This window comes from Cottoperca gobio, chromosome 14, assembly GCF_900634415.1.
Source record: "Cottoperca gobio chromosome 14, fCotGob3.1, whole genome shotgun sequence".
NCBI classification, from domain to species: Eukaryota; Metazoa; Chordata; class Actinopteri; order Perciformes; family Bovichtidae; genus Cottoperca; species Cottoperca gobio.
The window spans coordinates 3,429,887-3,455,102 of NC_041368.1; the positions used below are offsets into that span (position 1 = coordinate 3,429,887).

The 25,216-nt window shown below is 40.6% G+C and overlaps 2 protein-coding genes across 2 annotated transcripts; both read left to right on the top strand.

Moving 5' to 3' along the window:
• The first annotated feature begins 531 nt into the window (after window positions 1-531).
• serpinh1a (serpin peptidase inhibitor, clade H (heat shock protein 47), member 1a) lies at window positions 532-5,872 on the top strand. Its single transcript, XM_029448892.1, has 5 exons — window positions 532-737; window positions 1,985-2,606; window positions 2,687-2,785; window positions 4,519-4,751; window positions 4,857-5,872. Exons 2-5 carry the CDS (start codon window positions 2,009-2,011, stop codon window positions 5,157-5,159), a joined length of 1,233 nt encoding a protein of 410 aa, XP_029304752.1. The 5' UTR covers window positions 532-737; window positions 1,985-2,008; the 3' UTR covers window positions 5,160-5,872.
• Window positions 5,873-7,945: 2,073 nt separating this feature from the next.
• Window positions 7,946-19,076, top strand: acer3 (alkaline ceramidase 3). Its single transcript, XM_029448854.1, has 11 exons — window positions 7,946-8,102; window positions 10,553-10,663; window positions 10,811-10,863; window positions 11,034-11,086; window positions 12,613-12,694; window positions 12,805-12,840; window positions 15,544-15,602; window positions 15,729-15,830; window positions 16,222-16,326; window positions 16,396-16,441; window positions 16,559-19,076. Exons 1-11 carry the CDS (start codon window positions 8,000-8,002, stop codon window positions 16,610-16,612), a joined length of 804 nt encoding a protein of 267 aa, XP_029304714.1. The 5' UTR covers window positions 7,946-7,999; the 3' UTR covers window positions 16,613-19,076.
• Window positions 19,077-25,216: the final 6,140 nt, after the last annotated feature.

Genomic DNA, 25,216 nt, shown 5'->3' on the forward strand with positions numbered 1-25,216 from the left:
TGTTAATAACCAGACTTGCTCATATCCAATCACAACATCTCTCCATCCATTTCACACATGTTTACTCCCACATTTAAAGAACCAGTGGCAGGAATACAAAATACAAAAGACAGTCAAAGCACTGAAACAACAATAACGATCATACTTTAACACTACAACAACAGTTTGTTTAGGCTGGTGGATGAGTTCAGAAGTGAAGTGGCCATACAAACAGGAATATAAAAGGATGTGTACTAGTTATTACATCAATATACCACCATGGTATAGCTACTGTATATGTGATCTAAATACAAACATTACATTTATAAGAAAGCAGTATTACCACCTTTACTTTGTGTTTCACAAATACAACTTATTTCATTGTGGGAGCGGAGTAAATAGAGATGAAACTGTTTTAGATACTAAAGGGTATCATGTATTTGGGTACAACCATAATGGGTGAGTAATGAGGGCTAACTTTATTATAGCTCCAACTGCGCTACACTTCCAGGCTTTAGGACCTGGGGGGAGGGTTCTTCTCCTATGTCCCCTGACTACTATGGGCGGACCAGTCTGGAAGGAAGAATCCAGTGCAGAGATTTTAATGCTCTGAGAACAGGGCATACCAACTCTTCAATCGTCTCATACAACTCTATTTCCTACCATTAAATACATCAACTTCACAGAGAGCAGATCAGGGGATCTATTTGCAAGCAGTTTGAGGACAACCTACTGAATTATTGAAAAAGCCCAATAAGGTAAGATAAAAGTACTGGGAGTAAGGGGGGGGGGAAGGGAAAGTATGCAGAGCAGTGTTCAACTGGTGGGAAATGCCCAGGCATGTGAGAAGAGGCCACAAAGTCAGATCCGTGATAAGCAGTCAAAGATTCCTTTGTAGATTTAAGCAGTGTGGCTCTTCCAAGTTGTTGGATAGGTTTTAATGTCAAAGTATGCATCTTAAAATTAGACATGCACAAGAGGTCAGACAAGAACATGTACAAAAATAACATGCAAACCAAATTGACCAATGTTAGTCATTGGGTCATTTAAAGAAACAGAATACGATTCAAAATATCATGTGTTACTTTTCAAATGCTGTTTAGATCACATCAGCATGTGATGAATGTATTCATCGTTGATTATTCCGTTCTAAACTAGCAACACAGAAGCAATTGTATCTTCCAACACTAACTGCCACTAATAATTACTAATAACTACTAAAGACACTATTGTACTCTGAACTCTAAGCCTCTGATGAGGTCAGATATTGGCCCATATTTCTGTGTGAGCTTATAAAAACTTGGTAGCTGATGAGAGGAGATTATTGATGTATATCATCCTTCTCTTTTAGGTAGACTGTGGTTTCCTTAATGCATTTTATTAAGAGGCTGATCCATTGAAAATCTGATTTCGTCAAAAAAAAAAAAGAAATTATCTGGCAAAATAAAAGTAAAATAAATAAAAATGTGCCCAATTTGTCTACCAGTGCAACATATTTTGAAGGATTATAATACCCTAACTGTGACTAGTCATATGCACAAAACTCTCTATATACGTGGCCTGGAATATCAACCTAACATCGGTTGAGTGTGTGTCAGCACGTGATCACCTCCTACACACTACAAAGAACCAATCAGCATCATCCAGACTCATTCCTCTAGAGTCTAGAGATCATCTTTTGAAATCTTAAATCTTTTGTGTTGCCAAGACATGAAGAACTCAGCTGGCCAATATTTTGGCTTAGTTGCATCCTGCCTACGTGGCTGTTTGTGTAAGTCCTACCTTGAGGTCTACTGGGAAAGATCTCATTTGAATGGCACGGTCTCCCCAACTCGCTCTGCTATTATTATTAAAAACTGCAGAGGAAGCCCTAAGTAAAAAGTAAGATAAACAAGATATTTGAAACTGAAATAGAAGAAACATCAGCCACAATACGAGTTTGGCTCTCTTCTTACGTCAGCAGATTACATTAATGACTGATGTGTGTCTTAATATCTTTTCATAGGTTATCTCTGATCTGCATTACACCATGTGGATGACAAGCCTGGTAGCCCTGGTGCTCCTGGCAACTTCAGCTTCAGCTGCTACCTCAGCTTCACCAGACAAAGTCCTGAGTAACCATGCCACCATCCTGGCTGACAACAGCGCAAAGTTGGCTTTCAGTCTCTACCAAAACATGGCTAAGGAAAAAAATCTAGAAAACATCCTAATTTCCCCTGTAGTAGTGGCCTCCTCTCTGGGTCTGGTTGCTCTTGGGGGCAAAGCCTCGACTGCCTCTCAGGTAAAAAAAATTCTGAATGCAGCTAAAGTTAAAGATGAGCAGCTGCACTCTGGTCTGGCTGAGCTCCTGTCTGAGGTGAGCAACCAAAAGACCCGCAATGTCACCTGGAAAATTAGCAACCGCCTGTATGGACCCAGCTCTGTCACCTTTGTGGAGGATTTTGTCAAGAGCAGCAAAAAGCACTATAACTGTGACCACTCCAAGATAAACTTCAGAGATAAGAAGAGTGCTGTGAAGTCCATCAACGAGTGGGTGGCCAATACTACTGATGGCAAACTGCTGGAGGTCACCAAGGACGTAGACAAGACTGATGGGGCGATGATCATCAATGCTATGTTTTTTAAACGTGAGTCTGTATAAAACCTGTATATGTTCAGTATTGTTCCTTTAAATGGTCTAAAAATTTATAGATTGTTTTTCTCACAGCACATTGGGACGAGCAGTTCCATCATAAGATGGTGGACAACCGTGGATTTATGGTATCCCGTGGCTACACTGTTTCAGTACAGATGATGCACCGCACAGGTAGGTGGAGACACAACTATTTGCTCTGTAAAGATATAGTGGCGTAATGTGTACCTGAGCAGAGAATACAGCCTCTCTCCTTCTGTGTGCATTGTATTCCAAGCATTCTGTGCTTTGTTTACGTAGCCAGTGAGTCCTGTGTGTGCCCCACCGGCTAATAGAGTGCTGCAGGAATGATGTATTTGTGCTGGCATCTAAAGATTAAAAATGGTGTATCATCTGCATAGCAGTGATTCAGAATGTTGTATTTTGCATACATAGAGCCAGGAGGAAGCATGTACTGTGGTGAAAATAAAAGAGAGCCTACAATTGTGGCTGAAAAGGTTTTTCCTTACAGGTAGGAAGCGAACCATTTTAACATAGCAGTCCGACTTCTCCCTCCAGGCTTTTTAAAAGAGCCTGTGTCAAATGTCATTTCTCAAAGATGTTGAATGATTTCAGATAGGAGGAGACCAGTGAGAAGACAACTTCTTCCAAAATTGTATTTATTGTGGTCATTGGGGTGTAGGCGAGGTTTCTTTAGGAATGGTTGTACAACTGCCTGTTTAAAACTGGATGGACGCCGCCGTGTGTTTAACAGTTGTTTATTATAGTTAAATACGGAGGCTGATTGAATTAAACACTTCCTTGAAAAGGCGTGATGGTATAATTGCCAAGGGGCAATATGTGCAAGAACATCTTAGACAGCTGGGAGGACGACACTGGTTGAAACTGCTCGAGGTGACTAACTACATGAAGCCACTCTGAGGGAGTCGGGGAGTGTGTGACCTCATTGTCAACTTTGTTGGTGAAGAAATTCAGAAACATTTCACAGGTTTCAGTAGTGGAAACAGGGGAAGCAACAGCAGCATTTAAGATAGTGTAAGATAATACTGTGCCTTAGCAGTCTTAACAGAGCTTTAAACAAGCTTTAAACATTTTGCAGGAGACTTGGAGTTTGTCTTTTTTCCACCTACCTTCTGCCCTCCTATTTAAGACACCTAGCTGCTGGCTGTAGCTCTATATTATTACGGACACACTTGATTTTCTCTGTTTAACCAAAACATGGTTAAGTTGCTGCTTCGTCCCTGTGGAATAACCTCCCCAACCACCTCAGACAGTCCAACACCCGACCACCCTTAATAGACACCTCTTCAAGCTTGCTTTCTCCTATTGAGCACCTTCCCCCCAACTCATGGCTCTGCTAGTTTTAACTCTTTTTTTCCATTTCATTGCATCTTGTGTGTAAATTATTATACGTTTGTTTGTATGAAATGTTTTTGTAAAACCTATAAAAAAAGAAAAGAAAGCGAATCAGCGTATTTCCCAAAATGGTATTGCTTACTAACTTTCAGATTAGTGCATGTGTTGCTCATAGAAACACGAGCTTCTTCATAACAGCTTTACATGCATACTTGTTCACGCCCTGTACTAGTTTCATTTAGGTGTATCTGCAATAGCCTTCTAAATATTATTTGTAACACAGAAATACAATAAACAGACCTGCTGTATAGGACAAGGAGGAAGTGGATCTGATTCACATTCATTCATTAATGTCCTCAATAGAGGACATTTGCTTTTACACTCTGTACACAATAAAAACCTCAAAACAAGTAACACTCATTAACAGAAACATGGTACAATCCCACAACAACAGAACACAAGTCTGCAACAGAAAGCTTAAGAGGTTCCCTGAAATGGATTGTTAAGCAGATATTGCTTATATTTGTAATACAATTAATGTATTTCTCCAGGTCTCTATGGCTTCTATGAGGACAAAACCAATAAGTTAACTATCCTGAGCATGCCTCTGGCTCATAAGAAGTCAACTGTGGTGATCATCATGCCCCAGCAAGTGGAACTTCTGGAGAGACTGGAGAAGATGCTGACCAAGACGCAGCTGGATAAGTGGATGGGCAAGCTGCAGCAGACACCAGTAGCTGTGTCTCTGCCCAAAGTCAGCATGGAAGTCAGTCACAACCTGCAGGTAAAATATGCAGGAGGCTAAAGATGAATGCAAATCTTAACTTCTGCCTCAAGTGCTTTGTTTTATACAATCTCAATTCAACCCTAACTTCCTGCTCCCATTTAGAAACACCTTGGGGAGTTGGGCCTGACAGACGCTATCAACAAATCCAAAGCTGACTTATCCAACATCTCTGGGAAGAAGGATCTCTACCTGTCCGGTGTGTTGCACGCCTCTGCCATGGAATGGGACACTGATGGAAACAAAATTGACATGAGCATCTTTAGTACAGACCAGCTGAAAAACCCTAAACTGTTCTACGCTGACCACCCTTTCATCTTCCTAGTGAAGGACCAGAAAACAAAGTGCATCCTGTTCCTTGGCAGGATGGTCAGGCCAAAGGGTGATAAGATGAGAGATGAATTGTAACCATATTGAGTTAGAAGCCTGACTGTGTGTGTGAGTGTATATTTTCTACTACAATATGCTGAGAGAAATGGGAAATGAAATGCATGTTTTACATCACACTAGTGCATTCCTTTAGAGGCCAACAGCATTCCACAACACATGGCTGAAGAGATGTGTTTAAACATTTGATCCTGTATTTTAGTGAGCAAAACATTGTACGCACCTTTTTTAACTTGATGAATATTTGATATCATCATATGGCTTTTTTGTTTGCGTTGGCAGATCATATTACAGATTGAAGACTTACATTAAGTTTGATTGCCCTGATTAATGCCTGAGATATAAATGCATCGTTATGTTTCAGCACAAATATGTGTTAACTATCTTTCTAAAATGTGTACAACAATTTTACTTTTGTAGAGATCTTATGGTGCTTGTTGTTTAATTTAGTTTGTAAAGCATGGCTGCTTTTAATTGATCAACTCAAAGGATCTTCTTTGTACTGCTTTCCACCACAAGCAGTTCAATATACTGTATGTCTAATGTAATGCTGTTATTATGTTATTCATCCTCCCTGAATGCACTGATCTACACTGGCAAACAAACCACATTTTGGCTGATTTAATAAGAATTACCTATAAAACATGTGTGCACACGAGTTGACAATTTCAAATATGAATTGTTTTAGACTGTTACAAATGTCAAGTTTTTGCAATAAAAGTATTAGAACACAATAGGTGTCATCCTTATTTTTGATATTTTTTGCTGATATTTTCCTTTGTGTAACAGACGACCTATTCAACCACTTTGAGTCTGGATTTGTCCGTCAGAATGTCTGTTTACTAAAGCAGTTTAGCCTCGGGCAGGTCTGCAGCTCTCAGGTCTGCAGCTCTCAGGTCTGCAGCGCTCAGGTCTGCAGCTCTCAGGTCTGCAGCGCTCAGGTCTGCAGCTCTCAGGTCTGCAGCGCTCAGGTCTGCAGCGCTCAGGTCTGCACAGCTCAGGTCTGCACAGCTCAGGTCTGCAGCTCTCAGGTCTGCAGCGCTCAGGTCTGCAGCGCTCAGGTCTGCAGCGCTCAGGTCTGCAGCGCTCAGGTCTGCACAGCTCAGGTCTGCAGCGCTCAGGTCTGCACAGCTCAGGTCTGCACTGCTCAGGTCTGCACAGCTCAGGTCTGCACTGCTCAGGTCTGCACTGCTCAGGTCTGCACTGCTCAGGTCTGCACAGCTCAGGTCTGCACTGCTCAGGTCTGCACAGCTCAGGTCTGCACTGCTCAGGTCTGCACAGCTCAGGTCTGCAGCACTCAGTCTGCACAGGTCAGTCTGCACAGGTCAGTCTGCACAGCTCAGGTCTGCAACACTCAGTCTGTAGAGCTCAGGTCTGCAGCACTCAGTCTGCACAGCTCAGGTCTGCAGTGGGATTTTCCAGCTGAATAACATAAGAAAGATTCCAGTGAGGGTGATTGTGTGACCTCCTGGGAAGCCCTACTTCAGCAAGGGATGTGAGGGAGTTGCAATGGTACACTACAGTAAACATTGCCTCGTAATCGATGAACTGTAAATATTTAGACAAAACAAAATATTTGGGTACATCCAGATGGGTTCTGCAGCTGCACCAATGAGCAAAGCACTTGCTCAGAGCCACATCATCAAACGACCACCTGACCACCTGTTTACTTTAGGTTCACAACGAAAACGTCAAAAATAAAAGTCAAAACTGAGCAAATGATTAATTATTATAAATAGAACAAAAATAATATCATTTAGTTGGCTGAGGAGAAGACTAAATATGAGATTATTAAATCAGTAAACATGAAAGTATGTTGTGTTGCCATGGTGACAGTGTATTCTAGAACCTTTTATTTTAGTGGATCACACCACCTAGAGGACATCTGGAGTCATGACAGAACAATGTTTGTTTTTCATGTGGTGGACACATTTAATAATTTATACAACAACATGTCATAAGACATTTATTGCAGCATAATTAAAAAGTGCAATCTAAATAGTTATATTTAATTATAAAACTTAAAAAGGGGAAACTATGATTGACATGGTTTACAGATGTAGGCCTTTATCTTGCGTCACAATACTATTCAGAGGTCTAAAGCTGTTATTTAACTGTTAAGTATGGGTCCATAATTAATGAAATATTAAACAAGATAGTAACACTATGAATTATGGATTACAGTATTAAGTTGTCAAAATGCTCAGCAATGTTATCCGTAGAAATTATGCCAGGGACATACGAGAGTCAGCACTTATTCCTAAAGCCATTTATAATTCACCAAACTCACTGTATGATCTTTTCTTCTTTTGTCATCTTTTATTACTAATATTTCTTGTGTCATTGCATTGTTTATCTTAACTGTAATGTGATGTTGTGCGCTTGTTGTCCTGCATTCCTCTTTTGTCTAAGATGTATGCACAATGTAACGTACATATATAACCAGGTTAACCATTCAGGTTTTTCAGTTTGTAATTAAATAGACTCAGGGGTGATTTGTGTGCTAATATACTAATAATAATAGGCTTTCATATTTAATGTCACCAGGGGACACTTGTATGCTATCTACATCACACAAGAGTAACTCAAATAATTGTAGGCTAAATCTTAGCGTAATAAAGCACTTACATTAGGCAGAATGAAGTCTAATGCAGCTAAATAAGACTTGTCTTTAGTGCACGCGGAAGTAGGTTACAATGAAAAGCCTACCATTGTGCTTCAGTGGGACAACAGTAGTAGGCGACTGGACTTTGTTACCTGCCTTCCATCGCTCGTGACGAGGAGGGCTCGATGTGCTCGCGCTGTGATGGGACTACAAATCCGTTAGTAGCCTGCACTGCACAGCCTCCTCCTCTTCCATCATGGCTCCCACGGCAGACAGGCACGGATATTGGGGGCGACCGACCTCAACGCTGGACTGGTGCGAAGAAAATTATGTCGCCTCTTTTTACATCGCGGAATTTTGTAAGGAAAATATAATTGTATCTTTTTTTTTACTGAACATTGTAAATGTTGTGGTTCGTTTAAAGAGACTTTTGGGCGGACAGCCATCATGTGTAGTCTACGCACAGTCGCCCCTCAATAACGTAAACATGAAGTGGGAGCAGCGGCTGTAACACTCGTTTAACGTTGATGTTATCGTGTTAGCTCGGCGGATAACATTTTTAGTATAAGCTAAATGTTAGCTAGCTCATATGGCATTTTACCAACTAAGCTGTAAGTTAATGAGGAAAAAGGAAAAAAAATCCTCCGCGAGGATACATTCAACCTGTTCTGTGTCGAGATGTTTTGTATCCAGCCCACGTTATCACAGACACATCACAGTTTAACAATATTCCACATTGGCACTTATTTGTAGTATTTCAAGTCGACTGTGGAGCGAGGTCTTAAATGTTTTTTAATTCACAAGGTGCATGAGTCATTTACAGGCAACATTAGAAACGTGATAAGACATTTCCTCTATACTATCAGGGCGCCTCATGCTTTGTAAAAACGGATTCCTTAGGATGCGTTATCTTAGATGTAAACATTGTTGGTGTCAAACTGTTTAAAATACTACTATGTCTTGTATTGTATTTCATATAGAAATGACATATGGCAAAAGCTTCAGATGTTTCCAACATGCAGTGACACATGCTTTCATAAAGCATTCAACAGTCCTCTGCCTTTTTCAATGAATGCCTGCCAAACTTGTCATTTAGTTGTAAATCCTGTATTATACTATAGTGTACAGAATTCATATTCCTCAGACTCATTGTAGAATTTAAGGTAAACTCTTTTGTGTACGATATTCCCTTTATGTTAGGGACATTCCAGTAGCTATTGTCTTGTATTGTCAATGGTGTGCAGGGTACGAAATACAACTGAAGCCAAGTGGGTCAGAGTTTAGTTGTATTATTGCCTTCTCATCTTCTGTGTAGTTTGGCCTTAGTTTGTAGTTATATTCACTTATTGTCCTCAAAGTCCTACTCGTGAGCACTAGTCCTGTATTCAGCATACTGTATTAATTATTTTCAGTGAAAGGTTTCTCAACATTGGCACTAATGTGAATGTTGCACATTAAGGATATTGACAGTTGAAGCTTGTGTTTGCACTAATGACACACGCTGGCCGAGCTCGATAGTTGTTTCTGTCGCAGAAGAATTGTTCGGCACTCAAACGTTGATTCAGGTTACAATGGCTGCAATATGCCATTGTTCATGTGGAAGAAAGACACCAGCATGATTTTAATCTTTATTTAATGTGTGCTTTTGTGCATTATCTCTTTTTTAAACATCAGCGCATGGTGACGGGGGAAAGCGACAGAGGGCGGTCATAAAGAGTCTCAGGGGACAGGCATCTCATCATATTCAGATGTTTGCAGATCATTGAAATGTGAAAAACTAAACAGTCACTTGCTGCAGTATTCTTGGCATATGTGCATTTATTATCAGTATCCAAAGTCCACACATTTTATAATGGCCACGAGGGCTTGTGGAAACGCCTTGGCTGTTATCAGACATCTACAGATGAAGGAAACGTATCATGTCGGTTATGAATATACTAGTAAGTAAACCAGTAAGCCTGATTGTTGTACACACCGAAGTTTGTATATCACCACACCCAGAAAGAGCAACGTCAGGATCAATGTTGACTTCTGTTTTATCAGTTCCCTGTGGGCCTGATGGTGTACTAACAGTACAGTAAGCACACAGCTATGGCCACACAGACATGACACGAGCTCAACCACAGGCCACTTCCGACACTTTTCCAGCACTTGTTATGATCAAAACCAGCGATGCCGTCGTCACACTTCAGTTCAGTTCAGCTTCTTTACAAATGGGCATAATTAAGCGAGCATCATAACAATGGCTTCCTCTACGCTTTACAATATATTTTAAAAATGTATTGGTCACAAGCACAACTTGGCCCCAGAGCACATGATGGATGTTAGCACCCTTTGTTTTACCACTTTACTATTTACTATTATACTGTTATTAATATGTTCTGTGATGCTTTGTTTCCTTATTATTTTTTACTTTTGCTTCATGTATCTGCTGTTATTGTCTTGTGAAGCACTTTGTAACATCTGTTTTGAAAAATATAATTATGCCAATTTATTATTATTATTATTATTATTATTATTATTATTATTAGCATATTTACTTGAAAAATGACTTAAACGATGCAAACCCAAATACTAATAAATGGCAGCAAACGTAGCAGCAGTGTGTGCATGAACTCCTAGTGCAGTGATCTGGTTTCTGTAATAAAATAGCATTCATGCTGGTGTTATAATGAACACGTACCCCAGCCTGTCTCACTCTCCCTCTCGTCTCATAACACCCATCAGAGGCTGTCCTTCCGAGGTGTTCATATGTCACACTGGGTTGTGTTGTCCGGCTCTAATTAGTCTCTGTTGTCTTTCTGAACAGGGAACACTGTCAGCAACCTGATTATGATTCTTCCTCCCATTTATGGGGCCGTCCAGACGTTTCGAGACGGCCTCGAGTTTCGCTACATCTGCTCTTTCCTCGGACTGGCAGGTTAGTCTGTTGAAGCCACGTATTACTGAAGCAAGCACAGCTCATGTTTGTATATTGTAGCTATTGACAACAGAATCAATCACGTTGCTTGAGAATGTCCTGACTTTCAGTTGTAATGTTTTATGGGGTTGTCTTTGTATCGCCCAGCTGTTGGTGTGGGTTCCTGGTGCTTCCACATGACGCTGCTATATGAGATGCAGGTGAGCTACACTGTCATATTAAAATGTTAATATGTCAGAATTGTTGAAACTGCATGTATCAGACTCTTAGTTGTCTTAGTAAATATTCCTAACGAAATGGAAACATTTGCTGCCAATGTTATCTTGTATTGATGTATTGATATGTGTTTTCTTTGTATTCTTATTTGCAGTTACTGGATGAGTTGCCAATGATTTACAGTACATGCGTCTTTGTCTACTGTCTGTAAGTGTCTCAACCTTTTGCATGTATTGCCGTTCAACCACTTAAGACTAATAGTCACTGAGGAAATATTTAGTGTGATTGTGAACTAGTGAATCCCTGATCTCTTGATCCATTTCAAGAAAGTACAGCGTGTCGTCTTCTTGTAATTGAACTACTGATTCTAAAATGGAAACAAGTATCTCTTCTGCTCAGCTTGTTTACCAGTTGGTCACCTCTGCCTCCTATGGATCAGACTTTAGGGGTTTCGGTGTCTTGGAAAGCTGAGTTGCCTGAGCAGGAACACTTAACTGATGGATGCCATGCTCGGCAGAATGCATGGAGCTGTGTCAAATCTAGGATCACTGGTTAACGGGGGGGCTATTCTTCAGGACCATCTGGTGAAACAGTTGCCCTTAGTGCTTGCCTCTCCCAGTTGCACTTGATGTTATATTTTGTATAACTGGTGTAACCAGCAGACTGTACCTCCACCTCTTAGGGCTGATGGCAGCCACAGTGGTGGCTCCTGCTCTTCTGAACATGCACCCAGTGCAGCGCTGTCTCCTGAGCCTGGCTCTAAATTGCCACTAGATGTAGATGTAGATGTGAAAGGTTGTCTATCTCTATGTTTCCCTCCGGCTCCCTGTGACCCTCTAACTATAAGTGTGTATAACTAATGGATGATCTGAGAAAGATCAAAGACACGCAGCTACGTCTCACATCTTGGATTAGAAGATGTGAGACACGCAGAGATGCTCACAGTATCTTTTGTAGTTAGCATGTGAAGTAGTATTGCAGGCTGAAAATGCTTTTGAAAGTTATTTTAAGAAGAAAATATATTTTTCCTGTGAAAGAAGGTTATATGAAAAGTTGTTTCATACATTTGTATGATTTAAATGTTCCTCTTCCCAAGATAGTGTAATGAAGGGCTGAATGACTTTAAAACAATTCAGAAGATGTTTTGTTTCCCTGGCTTAGGGAAAAGAGAAGATTATTATCAAGGAAGACAGCTAAGCTAACGCTAAACCAAAGAGACAGTCAGGGTAACCTTTGAAACATTTCAAGACTTTTACTCTATAGGTCTAGCAAATTATAATGATTTATTTTCTCAACATATTTATGGTGTTTTCATTGTACCACTATAACTAACAACTATATCTGATAACACTGTAGAGAATGACATTTGGATTTTGGGAGAGTTTACATTCACTTTGGGACAGTTACAATGGTTGTTTGGGACATTTCCAGGACGCTGATGAGACAGACACACCTGGCAGAGATCTGCACTTATGCTCTTATGTCTGTTTCTCAAATTTCAGTTGTACTTTTTGTGATAGACATGATGGACAATGATGACATATAACTATGAGTCGCTCATCAGGATAGGGATAGTGTTTTTATTGTTATTTATGAAGCACTTTGTGTTACCTTTTTTGTGTATGAAAGGTGCTCTATAAATAAAGTTTATTGATTGACATGTATATGCTCTCTATTCTTTCTGGTTCTTAAAGCTGAACATGTAAAATAAACACATGTTTTTCTTTTTTTAGATATGAGTGTTTCAAACAAGAGAAGAGCATCAGTTTATTTCCCATTTCATTATTATTAATCTTCAGTGTCTCAGTCACTCTGGTGAGTATCCACTTTCACTATTACAGTGATTATTAAGTTTGAACCATAATGTAAATAAAGTAAACCATCCATCATATGCTTTTGAGTAGCTCCTGTATTTGTATTTGCAGGTATACTTACAGTGGAAGGAGCCAGTCTTTCACCAGGTAAGGTTGTGTTTTGTGTTCCGCTCAACTGGCTCAGATCGCTCATTGTTTACTATGAGGGCACAGCGTGCCTTTAGTCATTTTTACCTTCAGTACACATTAGGCTTGCCTGTTAGTCTCTCTCTCTCTCTCCCTCTCTGTGTCTCTCTCCTCTCTCTCTCTCTTCTCTCTCTCTCTCTCTCTCTCTCTCTCTCTCTCTCTCTCTCTCGCTCTCTCTCTCTCTGTCTCTCTTTCTCTCTCTCTCTCTCTCTCTCTCTCTGTCTCTCTTTCTCTCTCCTCCCTCTCTCTGTCTCTCTCTCGCTCTCTCTCTCTCTTTCTCTCTCCTCTCTCTCTCTCTGTCTCTCTTTCTCTCTCTCTCTCTCTCTCTCTCTCTCTCGCTCTCTCTCTCGCTCTCTCTCTCTCTCTCTCGCTCTCGCTCTCTCTCTCTCTCTCTCTTTCTCTCTCCTCTCTCTCTCTCTCTGTCTCTCTTTCTCTCTCTCTCTCGCTCTCTCTCTCGCTCTCTCTCTCCTCTTTCTCTCTCTCGCTCTCGCTCTCTCTCCTCTCTCTCTCTCTCTCTCTCTCTCTCTCTCTCTTGCTCTCTCTCTCGCTCTCTCTCTCTCTCTCTCTCTCTCTCTCTCTCTCTCTCTCTCCCACACACTAATGTTTAACACACACAACCTACGCACCGAGTTATTCCTTAAAGCAGTTTGCTAATTATGTTACACTTAAGTATAAAAAACATCTTTAAAAAAACATTTGTAGATACAGGAGGAGTCTACAGTTAAGGTGTATCAAATAAAAAACACAGATACAATATCTTCAACTCAGCGCTGAATCTCTAACTGGGATCAAACCCTTAGACCAGTGGTTCTCAACCTTTTTTGGGCCAGCGCCCCCCCTATCCATTATTCAGGTCCCTTACCCTTGCCCAGGGAGCAAACAAAGACATTTTATTCAGGAGTGTTAAACAAATGCAAACTTTAATTGGTGTTAAACACAGCAGCCTCAGAAAAGCGAAACAATTTGCTCTCTTAAGTGATCCAACAATAAACCAGCACAAAGCAACAAGTCTGAGGCGCTAACCCCCCCCCCCCCCACACAATGGTTCCTCCTGAAATTCAGTTGTTTTAAATATATATATATATATATATATATATATATATATATATAGCGCCAAATCGCGAACACCTCCAGACACAGAGCGGAGGAGAGGAGAGAACTACAAAGTGCAAAAAAGTCAAACATCTAACACATTAATTATAAATGGAGCAACATCGACCCTAACGTTCAACGTTTTTTAAAGGCACACAACCTGAATCAGCAGCAGTGATTAGCTCTGCTGGTGTTAGCTCTGCTGATGTTAGCCCTGCTGGTGTTAGCTCTGCTGGTGTTAGCCCTGCTGGTGTTAGCTCTGCTGATGTTAGCTCTGCTGGTGTTAGCCCTGCTGGTATTAGCTCTGCTGGTGTTAGCCCTGCTGGTATTAGCTCTGCTGGTGTTAGCTCTGCTGGTGTTAGCTCTGCTGGTGTTAGCCCTGCTGGTATTAGCTCTGCTGGTGTTAGCTCTGCTGGTATTAGCTCTGCTGGTGTTAGCTCTGCTGGTGTTAGCCCTGCTGGTATTAGCTCTGCTGGTGTTAGCCCTGCTGGTATTAGCTCTGCTGGTGTTAGCTCTGCTGGTGTTAGCCCTGCTGGTATTAGCTCTGCTGGTGTTAGCTCTGCTGGTGTTAGCCCTGCTGGTGTTCTCTTGGAACATTCCACATCCACCTTTCTCTTTGTTACACTCGTCATGCTGCGTTCGCTGATGTCAATGATTTAATATTGAAGTTCTTTTGACATGACGTGACCATGTGATGACATGATCCGCTCGTGTTGTGTTCAAGGACCCTGACCTTGGCTAGGAAAAACATTTGACTAGATTTTTATTTTTATTTTTTTAGTAGATTTTTTGTGTGTGTTTACGAATTACCTCGCGGGCTGTACACACCAACACCCCCCAAAGACACGCCCCCCTTTCTAAAATATTGCTTCCAGCGCCCCCCCGACGTTCTCTGAATGCCCCCATTGAGAACCCCTGCCTTAGACAGCCACTGTGGTTGTACCCAGAGTTCATCTGTAGCTGCTTCCAGTCTCACTCTGTGTATGTGTTGCTTTTCAACAGTAAGGAGTTCACACTCAGTACCAGTAGTTTCCTACTTCCTTCCATTAGAGATCGTACTGACTGCATGGAGCTATTTGTGTTGTGTTTCCTCCTTTATGTGGATTTGTTGAATGCAACAAAGCAATAGATATTACGTGTGACCCTTCATTTCAGTTTATGACCTTAGTGTGGACATGAGTTGTGTGCAGTTCAACCAAAGAGTGTTTTTTTTCTTTCACATTGTTTAATTTAACGATTATTATACCTGAAAAGGTCAAACTAAAATAACAATTATAAAAGATTAATAGCTAAATAGTTCATCCTTTAAAAAGAATATGTTGCTCTAATTAAGAGCTCTCACGGTGACTGTAAATGTTCATTACACGGAAGAAAACAATGGTTAAATGAAGAACATTTGAGAGACAACATAGCTTGTAGTGGAAAGGCTATGCTATCAGAATGTTATCATTAATCTCAGTATACGTCTTATAAAATGTGTTAATAGTTAATAGAGACAAAATGTTTATTTGTCTTGCCTCACAAGTCCTTGGCGTGTTTCAAAGCCTAATACATACGTGTGTCTTCTTCCAGGTCATGTATGGCGCTTTAGTAGCTTGCCTAGTGATGCGATCTATCTTCATTGTTACCTGGTAAGTTTGCCAAGAGATCTGTTAAAATGAAAACATTAACATATCAAAGGAAGGATTGTTCATTCATTTTCTTTGAAGTAACTATTTGTTAATGTGTCTTCTTTGTTGTTTTTGTCTGGATGTTAGGGTGTACCCATGGCTTAGACCGCTGTGTTACACCTCCTTAGGAGTCTTTCTGTTAGGCTTCCTGCTGTGGAACATTGACAATATCTTATGTGATACACTAAGGTGAGTGTTTGCAGTGGACAGACAGTAAGAGTCCTCTTATTATGTGTTCACTTGCTTCATTTTGGAATTCTGAGAGCAGTCTTAATTATACTCTTTTAACAGCAGTGGTGTGGCACATGTTGACATTAACATTTATGTGACAAGTATAATGTAAATCAGGGAAATCTCAGGGAAGTGTATCAGATCATTTACTGTGGAATAAGAAACTTAAATAAAAATATTTGTTTTCTAAAATGTACAATGCATGTTAGATTTTAGTTCATATTTATAAAGTACAAACATTTATAAAATCAAACATTTGTAAAGACAATCTATTAGCATCCTCTTCAGGAGAATCCCTCACTGTTGGAGATACAATTATTGAAGTTGTGTCAACACTTTTTGTTCTCAGAGCCAGTAGACAAACACTTCCCCCTGGTGTTGGAGTAGTAACACAGTTCCACGCCTGGTGGCACATCTTCACAGGCCTGGGGTCCTACCTTCACATACTTCTCAGGTAAGCTCCTGCTTCAGTACCAGAAGACATGTTGATTCATATTCAAATCTAATGTTCATCTTCTTTTAGCCTGCAGATCAGGTCAACCTACCTCAAGCACCGACCAAACATAAAGGTATGTCTTGCCCTTAGCCTTTGTATATATTGTAGCTTGTATTTATTTGCATTCATATTCATATTCATTCATTCATTAATTTAATTATTGTTCTTGTCCTATCCTCACTTTGTTCAGTTTCTTTGTGGAGTTTGGCCCACATTACACATTGAACCACAGAAGACAAGTTGAGATGAAGGGATGGGCACCAACTGAAGGATGGTGACCTTATCCAGACACCATCGGCACTGGGAGCTGTCAATGCCCTTTGCTGGCAACTCAGCCAACAGCAAGGCACCATCCAGGAACCCTTAGGTTCTGCACTTTACTAAGATTTACTAAGAACAGTATAGCACTGAGTCCCGTTTTAAGACATTTAACCCTTTTTTTCATCATAAATCATTTATTAGATTAGCATTTCTGTAATCTTATTGAAGTGTAATACTCTTTTATTTTCAATGCAAATATGAAGTGTGGTCCTCTGCAGTGATACATGTCGAAGAAGACAGTGTGTTATCTTAATTAGAATTTGGGGAACAGGATAACTCATTATTCAGATTTCTATTAGCATATGTATTGTTGTATGTTTGATTTTGTGGATGTTTGAATCTCCTAAACCTAAAGATATTTAATATGTCCCTAAACTAAAGTAGAACTAAGACTTGTGCAGTTTTACAAGCAGCTGAGGGAGCTCAAATTATAACACAATGTTGTCACGTTCCTTTTTAAAGAGTATTGTATTGTTTTTGGATGTGCTCACTACATATGGGATAGAAACTGCCAACTAGAAAGTGCAAGTGTTACTGTGTTATTGTGGCTCAGCTGTCTTGACTAGAAGATCGTCCCTTATCTCCTTGGCTTCATTTTTTTACACATGTTCCTATCAAAACATGCCATGACTGGATTTATTCATTTACTTTTTTTTTCATTGCCAAAGTTGCTCTGGGTTCAAAGCAGTCAACACGTTTTAGTTGTACCTCGTTATATTCAAGAAAGAGATGCAGTGCTCATTGTTTTGTAACACAACATTATTGAACAGAATTTAGTTTTGCTTAGGACAGGGTTGATATTTTCCCAGCTACACAAAGCAAGTTGAACCACTTTGGACAGCGGAACACTTTCACAGTCTTTAAAGTGACCCTGCACACACGTCTGTGCTCTGTGAAGGACGTTGTACAGCCATCCCACACGCCCGCAGGGTTTGAGTGTTGGGTTGTATCAGAGTCAAAACGAGCCTCCCTCAGGGTGTGTGATGTTGGGAAACCTGTTTGTTGGTGTGTACGACCAGCATCTGGAGGATCTGATCAGCCACAAAATAATGCAACATGCTGACACATCACTGGAAATGCATCAGCTCAACTTGCAGTTGATGTGTGCAGCTAGCTTGGAGGGTAGTTGGAGTTAAATGCTGATAGTTGAAACCCAGTAATAAAGCCAGCAAACAAAGACTACCTGTTAAAAAGAGGATTTCTAATTGTTAACATTCAGTCAAAGGACCAAGTGAAGGAATGGAACATGTCTGAATCTTTGCATCCTCATAAGCTGCAGGGAATGTGATACTACACTTTATACCTGATGGCACGCTCGAGAACAGAAATGGCCTTTGAGTGTTCTCCCTCCTTAATCCAAGTCAAGAGTAGACTTCCCTTTATAGATATTGAAGACTTACACATATACTACTACATTTTAACTATGACACTTATGTATTAGCCCTTCTTTGTTTCATTTGTTTACACCATTGTGTGAAGGTGGAGAGTCCAATGGCACATTGCGCCTTGTAGGGGAATATCTTTGTGAAACAGTTCATGATACAACCACTAGGGGGCATACGTTTATCAGATATTGCTAAACATGCCATTGTGAAAGCAGGAGATATTATCTACCTGCTGTAGAACTCTTAGGATCTCTGACTCGTGTGCTGGATCTGTTGTGTGATATGAAGGGCTCTTTATTTACAATGTGTGGATATGTGAAGGTAACAATAGAACCTGGAGCTTGAAGTAACTGATGGAGAATGCACATTATTGTTGTGGTCCTCCACACTATTGTGTGCTGTATTACCTCCCGAGGCCGCACATGATACATTCATATGTCACTATGCATACATGCTTTGTCACTAACTCTCATATTCTTGGTTATACGATTTGCGTGAACCCAGAGTTACAAACATTCATAAGCACAATGTATGAAAGATAAGTATTAACATTGTTCAAATGTCTGTGTGGAATCTTCAACGTCTGTTATCATCTTGAAGTCGCTGCTCATCAGTAGAGGTGAGTGGTTGTAAAAGAGGGTGCCTTATTGTTATCCTTGCAGTCCAAGTAATCCAAGTTGCCTTGATGCTCGTAAGAAACAAATCTGTCCCCTGTGTTGTGCAGTGTGCCCCTAGTTCTAAGCAGTTTAAGCATCGGGACACACCATATCTCTGTCTAGTGCAAATCTGTGCCTGGTTCTTTGGCCTCCTATTCATTTCATGTGTCCAACATTTTAGTTACAGTTTGTTCTAATGACGTAAACTGTAGCTGTAAGTGAAACAACGTAATGTATCTGTTGAGGCCAGAAGAGCAAACGGCTGTCATGTGCCAGTCTTTAATGATGTCCTGTCTTGTCAAATAAAATAAAGTGTGTCAGACAATTAGTCTACAGAAGAACTTTACTTTGTCTTAGTCCTCTCTTCACTTCATGTTTAGAACACGTTGAGTTTTTAGGAAGCACCACAGCTGCCCGGAGCAACTACTTATACAAAATGTATGTTAATAACAGAAGAAGGCGACGGTGCTAATAACCATTGGAATAGCAACACATGACTCGTGAATTCTGTATCTACAGTTCTGTGCATCTTATCACAGCTGATGTTCAGATTTGAGTCATGTTTCTGTAATGCTCCTCTCACTAGGGAGCTCGCTGGCATTTGTAGAGTAGATTAAGATATTTTGTTTAACTACTGAGCTTTGGGGAAAAGGTGCAGGAAATGTACATGTAAATGGAGCCTCTTAAAATGACAGAGCTTCATGTGTCATAGTGTGACCAAACCAACGTCACACCCACTCACTGAACAGTGCAACCCCCACCTCAGGCAGAGTGTGAGGAACTGTGCACTTTGAGGAAGTAACTTGCATCACTGCAGACCATAAATCACATCACGCATAAGGCTTGCTCCAGACTAGAACTGCTTGTGTTGGACACAGCTGAAGATATACGTCACTCTGAGTTTTCCTTTAAGGATTTAGTTACTGATTTGCTCCTTTAGTCACTGAGTCTCTGTTAGTCACTTGGGTTCGTCACAAGGAACTGCCGACAGGTAACCATGTATATGCTGTATGTGAAGCAGACGAGAGCATGTTGGGACAAAGACAGTTTACCAACGTGTCACAAGGACGGATTATAGTGACTAATGCACTGGAATATGACTGAATATGACCCTTTATGTAGACAAAAGCACAGTCATCTGAATTATATCAAACTCAAGTACTGGTTTACTTTGTTTCAAATAGTTCTGTTGATGATATCTGCTGACCAGATATTAATAAAAAACATATTTTGAATCGTTTGTGTGGTTTAGTTTAGTTGTATTATATGTATGTAGTGCTGCAGCTTCAATTACAATGAAAGAGCCCATTTAATCATACAGTAGCACATATTTAATCATTGAAATGCTTTAATATTGCTAACAGGGTTCAGTATTTAGCAGCAGGTCATTTCTATAAATGCCTCGACAGCTAGGCAACGGACTATTTACAGATGTTTGTTATATTAAATATTAAACATAGTGAGGTATAGTCACAATTCAGTCCAAATGAATAGATATGGCTCTTTTGTATCTTTATTGCAGGTTTAAAATAAATCAAGTTCAAACATTTTTTATTAAAGGGAAAGATGGGGGAAATCATTAGTACAATTTGTAAAATGAGTAATTCTGTATTAACTATAATGTTTTCACAATTGTCCCTTTCTGTACCGTGTGGTATTAAATGATTTAATTGTTTTAATCCGGTGTCATAATTCAGTTTCAAGTGTTTTATTTTGTGACGTTTTGTATTGTGTGTTCCTGCATGTCTTATTTTAGAATACAATGTATTCTGTAACGCAGTCTTCTGCCCGTTGCTAAAGGTTTGTCACCTGGGGACCTGCAAGCTCACTGCAAAAGGGACATTTACAATAGTTTTGAATAAATCCTCATCTGGCTTTCAAAACACTTCAGAATCTCTCAAACTTTACATCTTCTTCCATGCAGTGTCTTGGATAAGATTTACGCTGTAAGATACTATACAGTATGCACTGTATAGTATTTACAGGGTTTCTTGACATCTTTGAAGTGTAAAAAGAACAAGTTTAGAATAATTTCAACATCCATAGTCTACACCACATTCCTGTTTCATAGGTAAACATTGTTCTGTAAAGGCTGAACACACATCAGTCAGGCTTTGCGTAACATGTATAATACACACACACACACACACACACACACACACACACACACACACACACACACACACACAGACACACAGACACACAGACACACACACACACACACACACACATACACACACACACACACACACACACACACACACACACACACACACAGTGTAACGGAGGGACACACATTCCACACCTGGCTCAGCTTCATGGACGTGTTGACACAACTTCATTGGTTTATTGAGAAATGGAAGAAAACACCTCTTCAATGTGGTAACCAATCTGTAGAAATCCCCTTCTTCCTCTATTCGCCTGGCATGTAAACAACTCTTTACTCTTCTTTCAGATTAAAAAAATGAATGCGATGAATTTGATGCCATTAACCTGTTTAAAAAGGTATGGTTGGTTTGAAATAATTTAGCATTTCCTCCTTATGCTGACAATAGGAGGGAATTGTAAATGTGTTAAATATTCAAAGGATTTTCATTTAAAGATCAGTTAGAGCTTTATGCAATGTACTATATGCATGCTGATAAAACATCATCCCTGGGAGAGAGACCTGTACCTTTAAATCATCACCCAGGTATCATAAACAACAGCGCTTCATAATGTTAGAGGGTTTGAGCACCTCCAGGTTTAGCCTGCAGGGACAGCAGGAAGTTATGAGTCAGTGTCCTCATGAGCGTCATTAGCAGGTTGTTCCCAGTGTTCCCACTTCCTTTGACTCAATGATACAGTAGTCGTATCTGACACTAATGACTACATTGAGTTCAGGCATAGAGGTTTGGTCCCGGTTCAGTTGGGTGTCAGGCTGTAAAACACATTGAATCTGGGTGAGGCCTTCACTACTGAGCTGACTCATGTTGGGAATCTCTGAGTTGCCTGAAGAGGCTTATCAGGTGAATGACGAAAGAGCTGCGGGTTCTGACTTTACTGCTGAAACATTTTGCATACCTTTTGTTAGTTGGCATACTTCTTTGTTGTTTTTTTTACTCTACATTTGAATGTAGAATAAATATTGTGATGTTATGTGGTAGCTGGCCGGATGGAGGCGAAACGATGAGGAGGCAATGTGTTACTGGCTCAACAGAGACCACATCTATTCCCTTGCCACAGCTACAGTTCACCTAAGGGTGAGGTGTCCCCGGTAAGACAACTTAAACAGGCTGGCTGTCCCGCTGCTTCTCTGAACTTGTATTTGTCTTCAGATCATTCTCCATCAGCAGGACATATTCTCTGACGCCAGCCTCCTCCACAGGGCCTGGAGGCAGCTAAAGGAGGGAATCCTCTGATGCAGCATGATTAATAATGGAAGAAATAAAGACCAAAAAGTATCTGGACCTGGGATATCAGTAGCCACACCTGACACCATCCCTCCATCGTCTACCGCCTGACACACGTCTACTTATTCTTTCCTTTTTTTATTTTGTTTTATTCTTAATTCATTCATATATATATATATATATTATTATTTATTACCTACCTATTGCCTCTACAGTTGCATTAACACACACACACTTACATACATACACTTCCACACATACACTTCCACACACACACTTCCACACGTACACATGCACCTTCTCTGATACACACACCACATCCTGGGATAAAACTATTGCCTTTTCTCTTACACTGTACCCAAAGCATGTTTTGCTCTGTTGTGTTAATCCTGTCATGCCACCCAATGCAATCTGTTCTGTCTTGTCTCACATGTCTTGTCTTGTTTCACTGAATACAAATAAAAAGATGATTCTCCATCAACATGTCCTGCATCTCTTCACTCCCCACACACATCTGTGCTGGTGTTTAATGTAGCATCATACACACTTAACCCCTTTGTCTCTCCCCGGAGATACTTCTCATCCAATGACCCACTTCGGTGGACATCTCCCTAAATAATACGATAACAAAACAACGCACATAAACACATACCCTCCTTAGCCTTGCACTCCTCCCCCATTTATAGAGCTTCTTGTCCCAAGGAGTTCATTTCAGTCCATATAACACTCTGGAACCTGAGGCTGTCTTCTGTCCCCCTCGCTGTTACTCTGCAGTTTAGATGACTTCAACGTGATCCATTTCGATTCATAGACCCAGATCCAATCTCTCTCTTATGTGGGTAGCATACTCTGGACCAGCTGGTTCTTTGGGGGTATCTGGGGTGCGCCAGTATTCCAGAATGGATTAGCTCTCTAGAGAACCTCCTCAGGGCCAGCGTGCACCCAGTGTTCTCCATTACCACAACTACAGAGTGATTGCCGTGCGGTGAGCGGGTAAAGGGCCCATGTTTGTCAACAGCTACTTTGTCCATTGGTACCCTTAAGGGCCACACAGGGGTCGCATCTTTTGCATTAGGCTTCAAATCGAATCCCTATGGCACTCTCTTCATTATTTTGTTTACGCCAGAGTGCCCTAATCCTGGTTGGCCATGAAGGTAACGAAGCACCTCCTCCTGTCGACTCTTTGGCACTACCTTCTGCCATCTTTCTCTTTCTGGCGCTGACTCTTTCTAACACCTCCAGAGACCTCCATCATAAAGTTCCAGGCCCTCCCACTGTGACCCGTACCTGTCAACCCTCCCGTTTTTCCCGGGATTATCCCGTGTTTTTAACCTTTAAAAAAAAAAAGGCCTAATTTAAAAAGGTGTAAAGTGGCCTCCGGTAAAGCAGATGGCAGTATTATGTTTAACTTTAGCTGAAAAACGTTATCCGCCAGTAAACACACAGAAGAAGAAAACAGGAACAATAACACAGAAGAAGAAGACAAAACAATATGGATGAGAGTCACAGTGAACGGGAGATAGATGGAGACGCAGTTGTACCTGCCAAACAAGTTAAAACTGTATGTAAGTACCTGAACAAATGGGAGGAGACCTTCTCTTATTCATTAAAAGCAGAGTCGGGCAAACTCGTGCTTTTTGTAAAGTGTGCCATTCAGATGTTAGCATTGCACACGACGGAATAAGCGATGTTCGCCAGCATGAACAATCGTCCAAGCACAAGCACGAGGCACAAAACATACACGGTCCCTTATGTGTTTACGTTTACATTGGTGGCTGAGAGCTGTTAAGGTATGGGCGGAGTCCGCCAAAATATGTTATTTTGAAATTCCAATGTTGACAGGTATGTGCCAGCATGAAAAATCGTCCAAGCACAAGCACAAGCACGCCAAGAGTCACAAACACATACACTGTCAATGACTTCATGTGTGACATGAACTGTGTCGGAGGCAGACCAAGTGACCAAAGCTGAGGGAAAGATGTCGATGCTTTGTGTCAAAAATAATGTAGCCTTCAGCTTCTGCGATGATTTCAGTCGCAGTGTAGTGAACATGTTTCCCGATTCTGCCATTGCATGAAGAACTCGTCGGTGATAACAAAAGCCCCACAACTCATCCATCATCAAACAAATTGATGATGTAATGTAATGTAATGTAATGATGTAATGATCTAATAAATAAAATACATACATTTTATAAACATGTCTGTACAAGTAATACATACTTTAAATAAACATGTATTTCCTGAATGTATATACCCGTCCCTTATATTTACATTACATGGGTGGGGGCTGGGTGGCTGACAGCTGTTAAAATATGGGCGGAGTCCGCCAAACAATTTCCCTTATTTTGAAATTCCAATGTTGACAGGTATGCTGTGACCACAGGACGCTTAAGGATGGACTGGCTGCAGCAATCTCTGACCATTCTGGCCACCAAACTGGAGCATGCACAGTGGGCATGCTTGCTATGAGTGCAGTCTGCACAGTAACAATGTTTTGGCTGCAGGCGGACGTCTACTTGGGGACCAATGTGACAACATTTGCGCTACGAGGACAAATGTGGACCCTTGCGGACAAGGAAAGTATGAACTGGCCTTTAGAGTCTACAGCCCACAGCAGTGCTTTGAGCTAAATGCTAACATAAGCAAGCTAACATTCTCTCATGGAAATGCTAACATGCTGGTGCTGTTTATGCAGGTATAATGTTCAATATCTTAGTTTAGTTTAATGATTCTGCTTTGCTTTCAGAACATGACATGAAGGCATGCAGTCATCTTTGGCACAGCACCTTCAACAGAAGTCTTTCATCATGATGAACAACTATAACAGTATCACAATAACTAGCTGTTGCTGTATTGTCCCTTCAAAGCAATGTTACACTTTTCTTTAGATCCAAGTCATCAATCAAACTTTAAATGGCTCAATTACAAACCACATCAGGACTTGACATGATAAGAGTTATTGTGTTTTTCCTCGATATCATTATGTTTTATTTGCGACTTTCCTTATTTGGCAGGATTACCACATGAGAAAGAAAGAAAGAATGCAACACAAAAATGCACCATATTGTTTTTCATCTTGCAGGCAGTTCAGT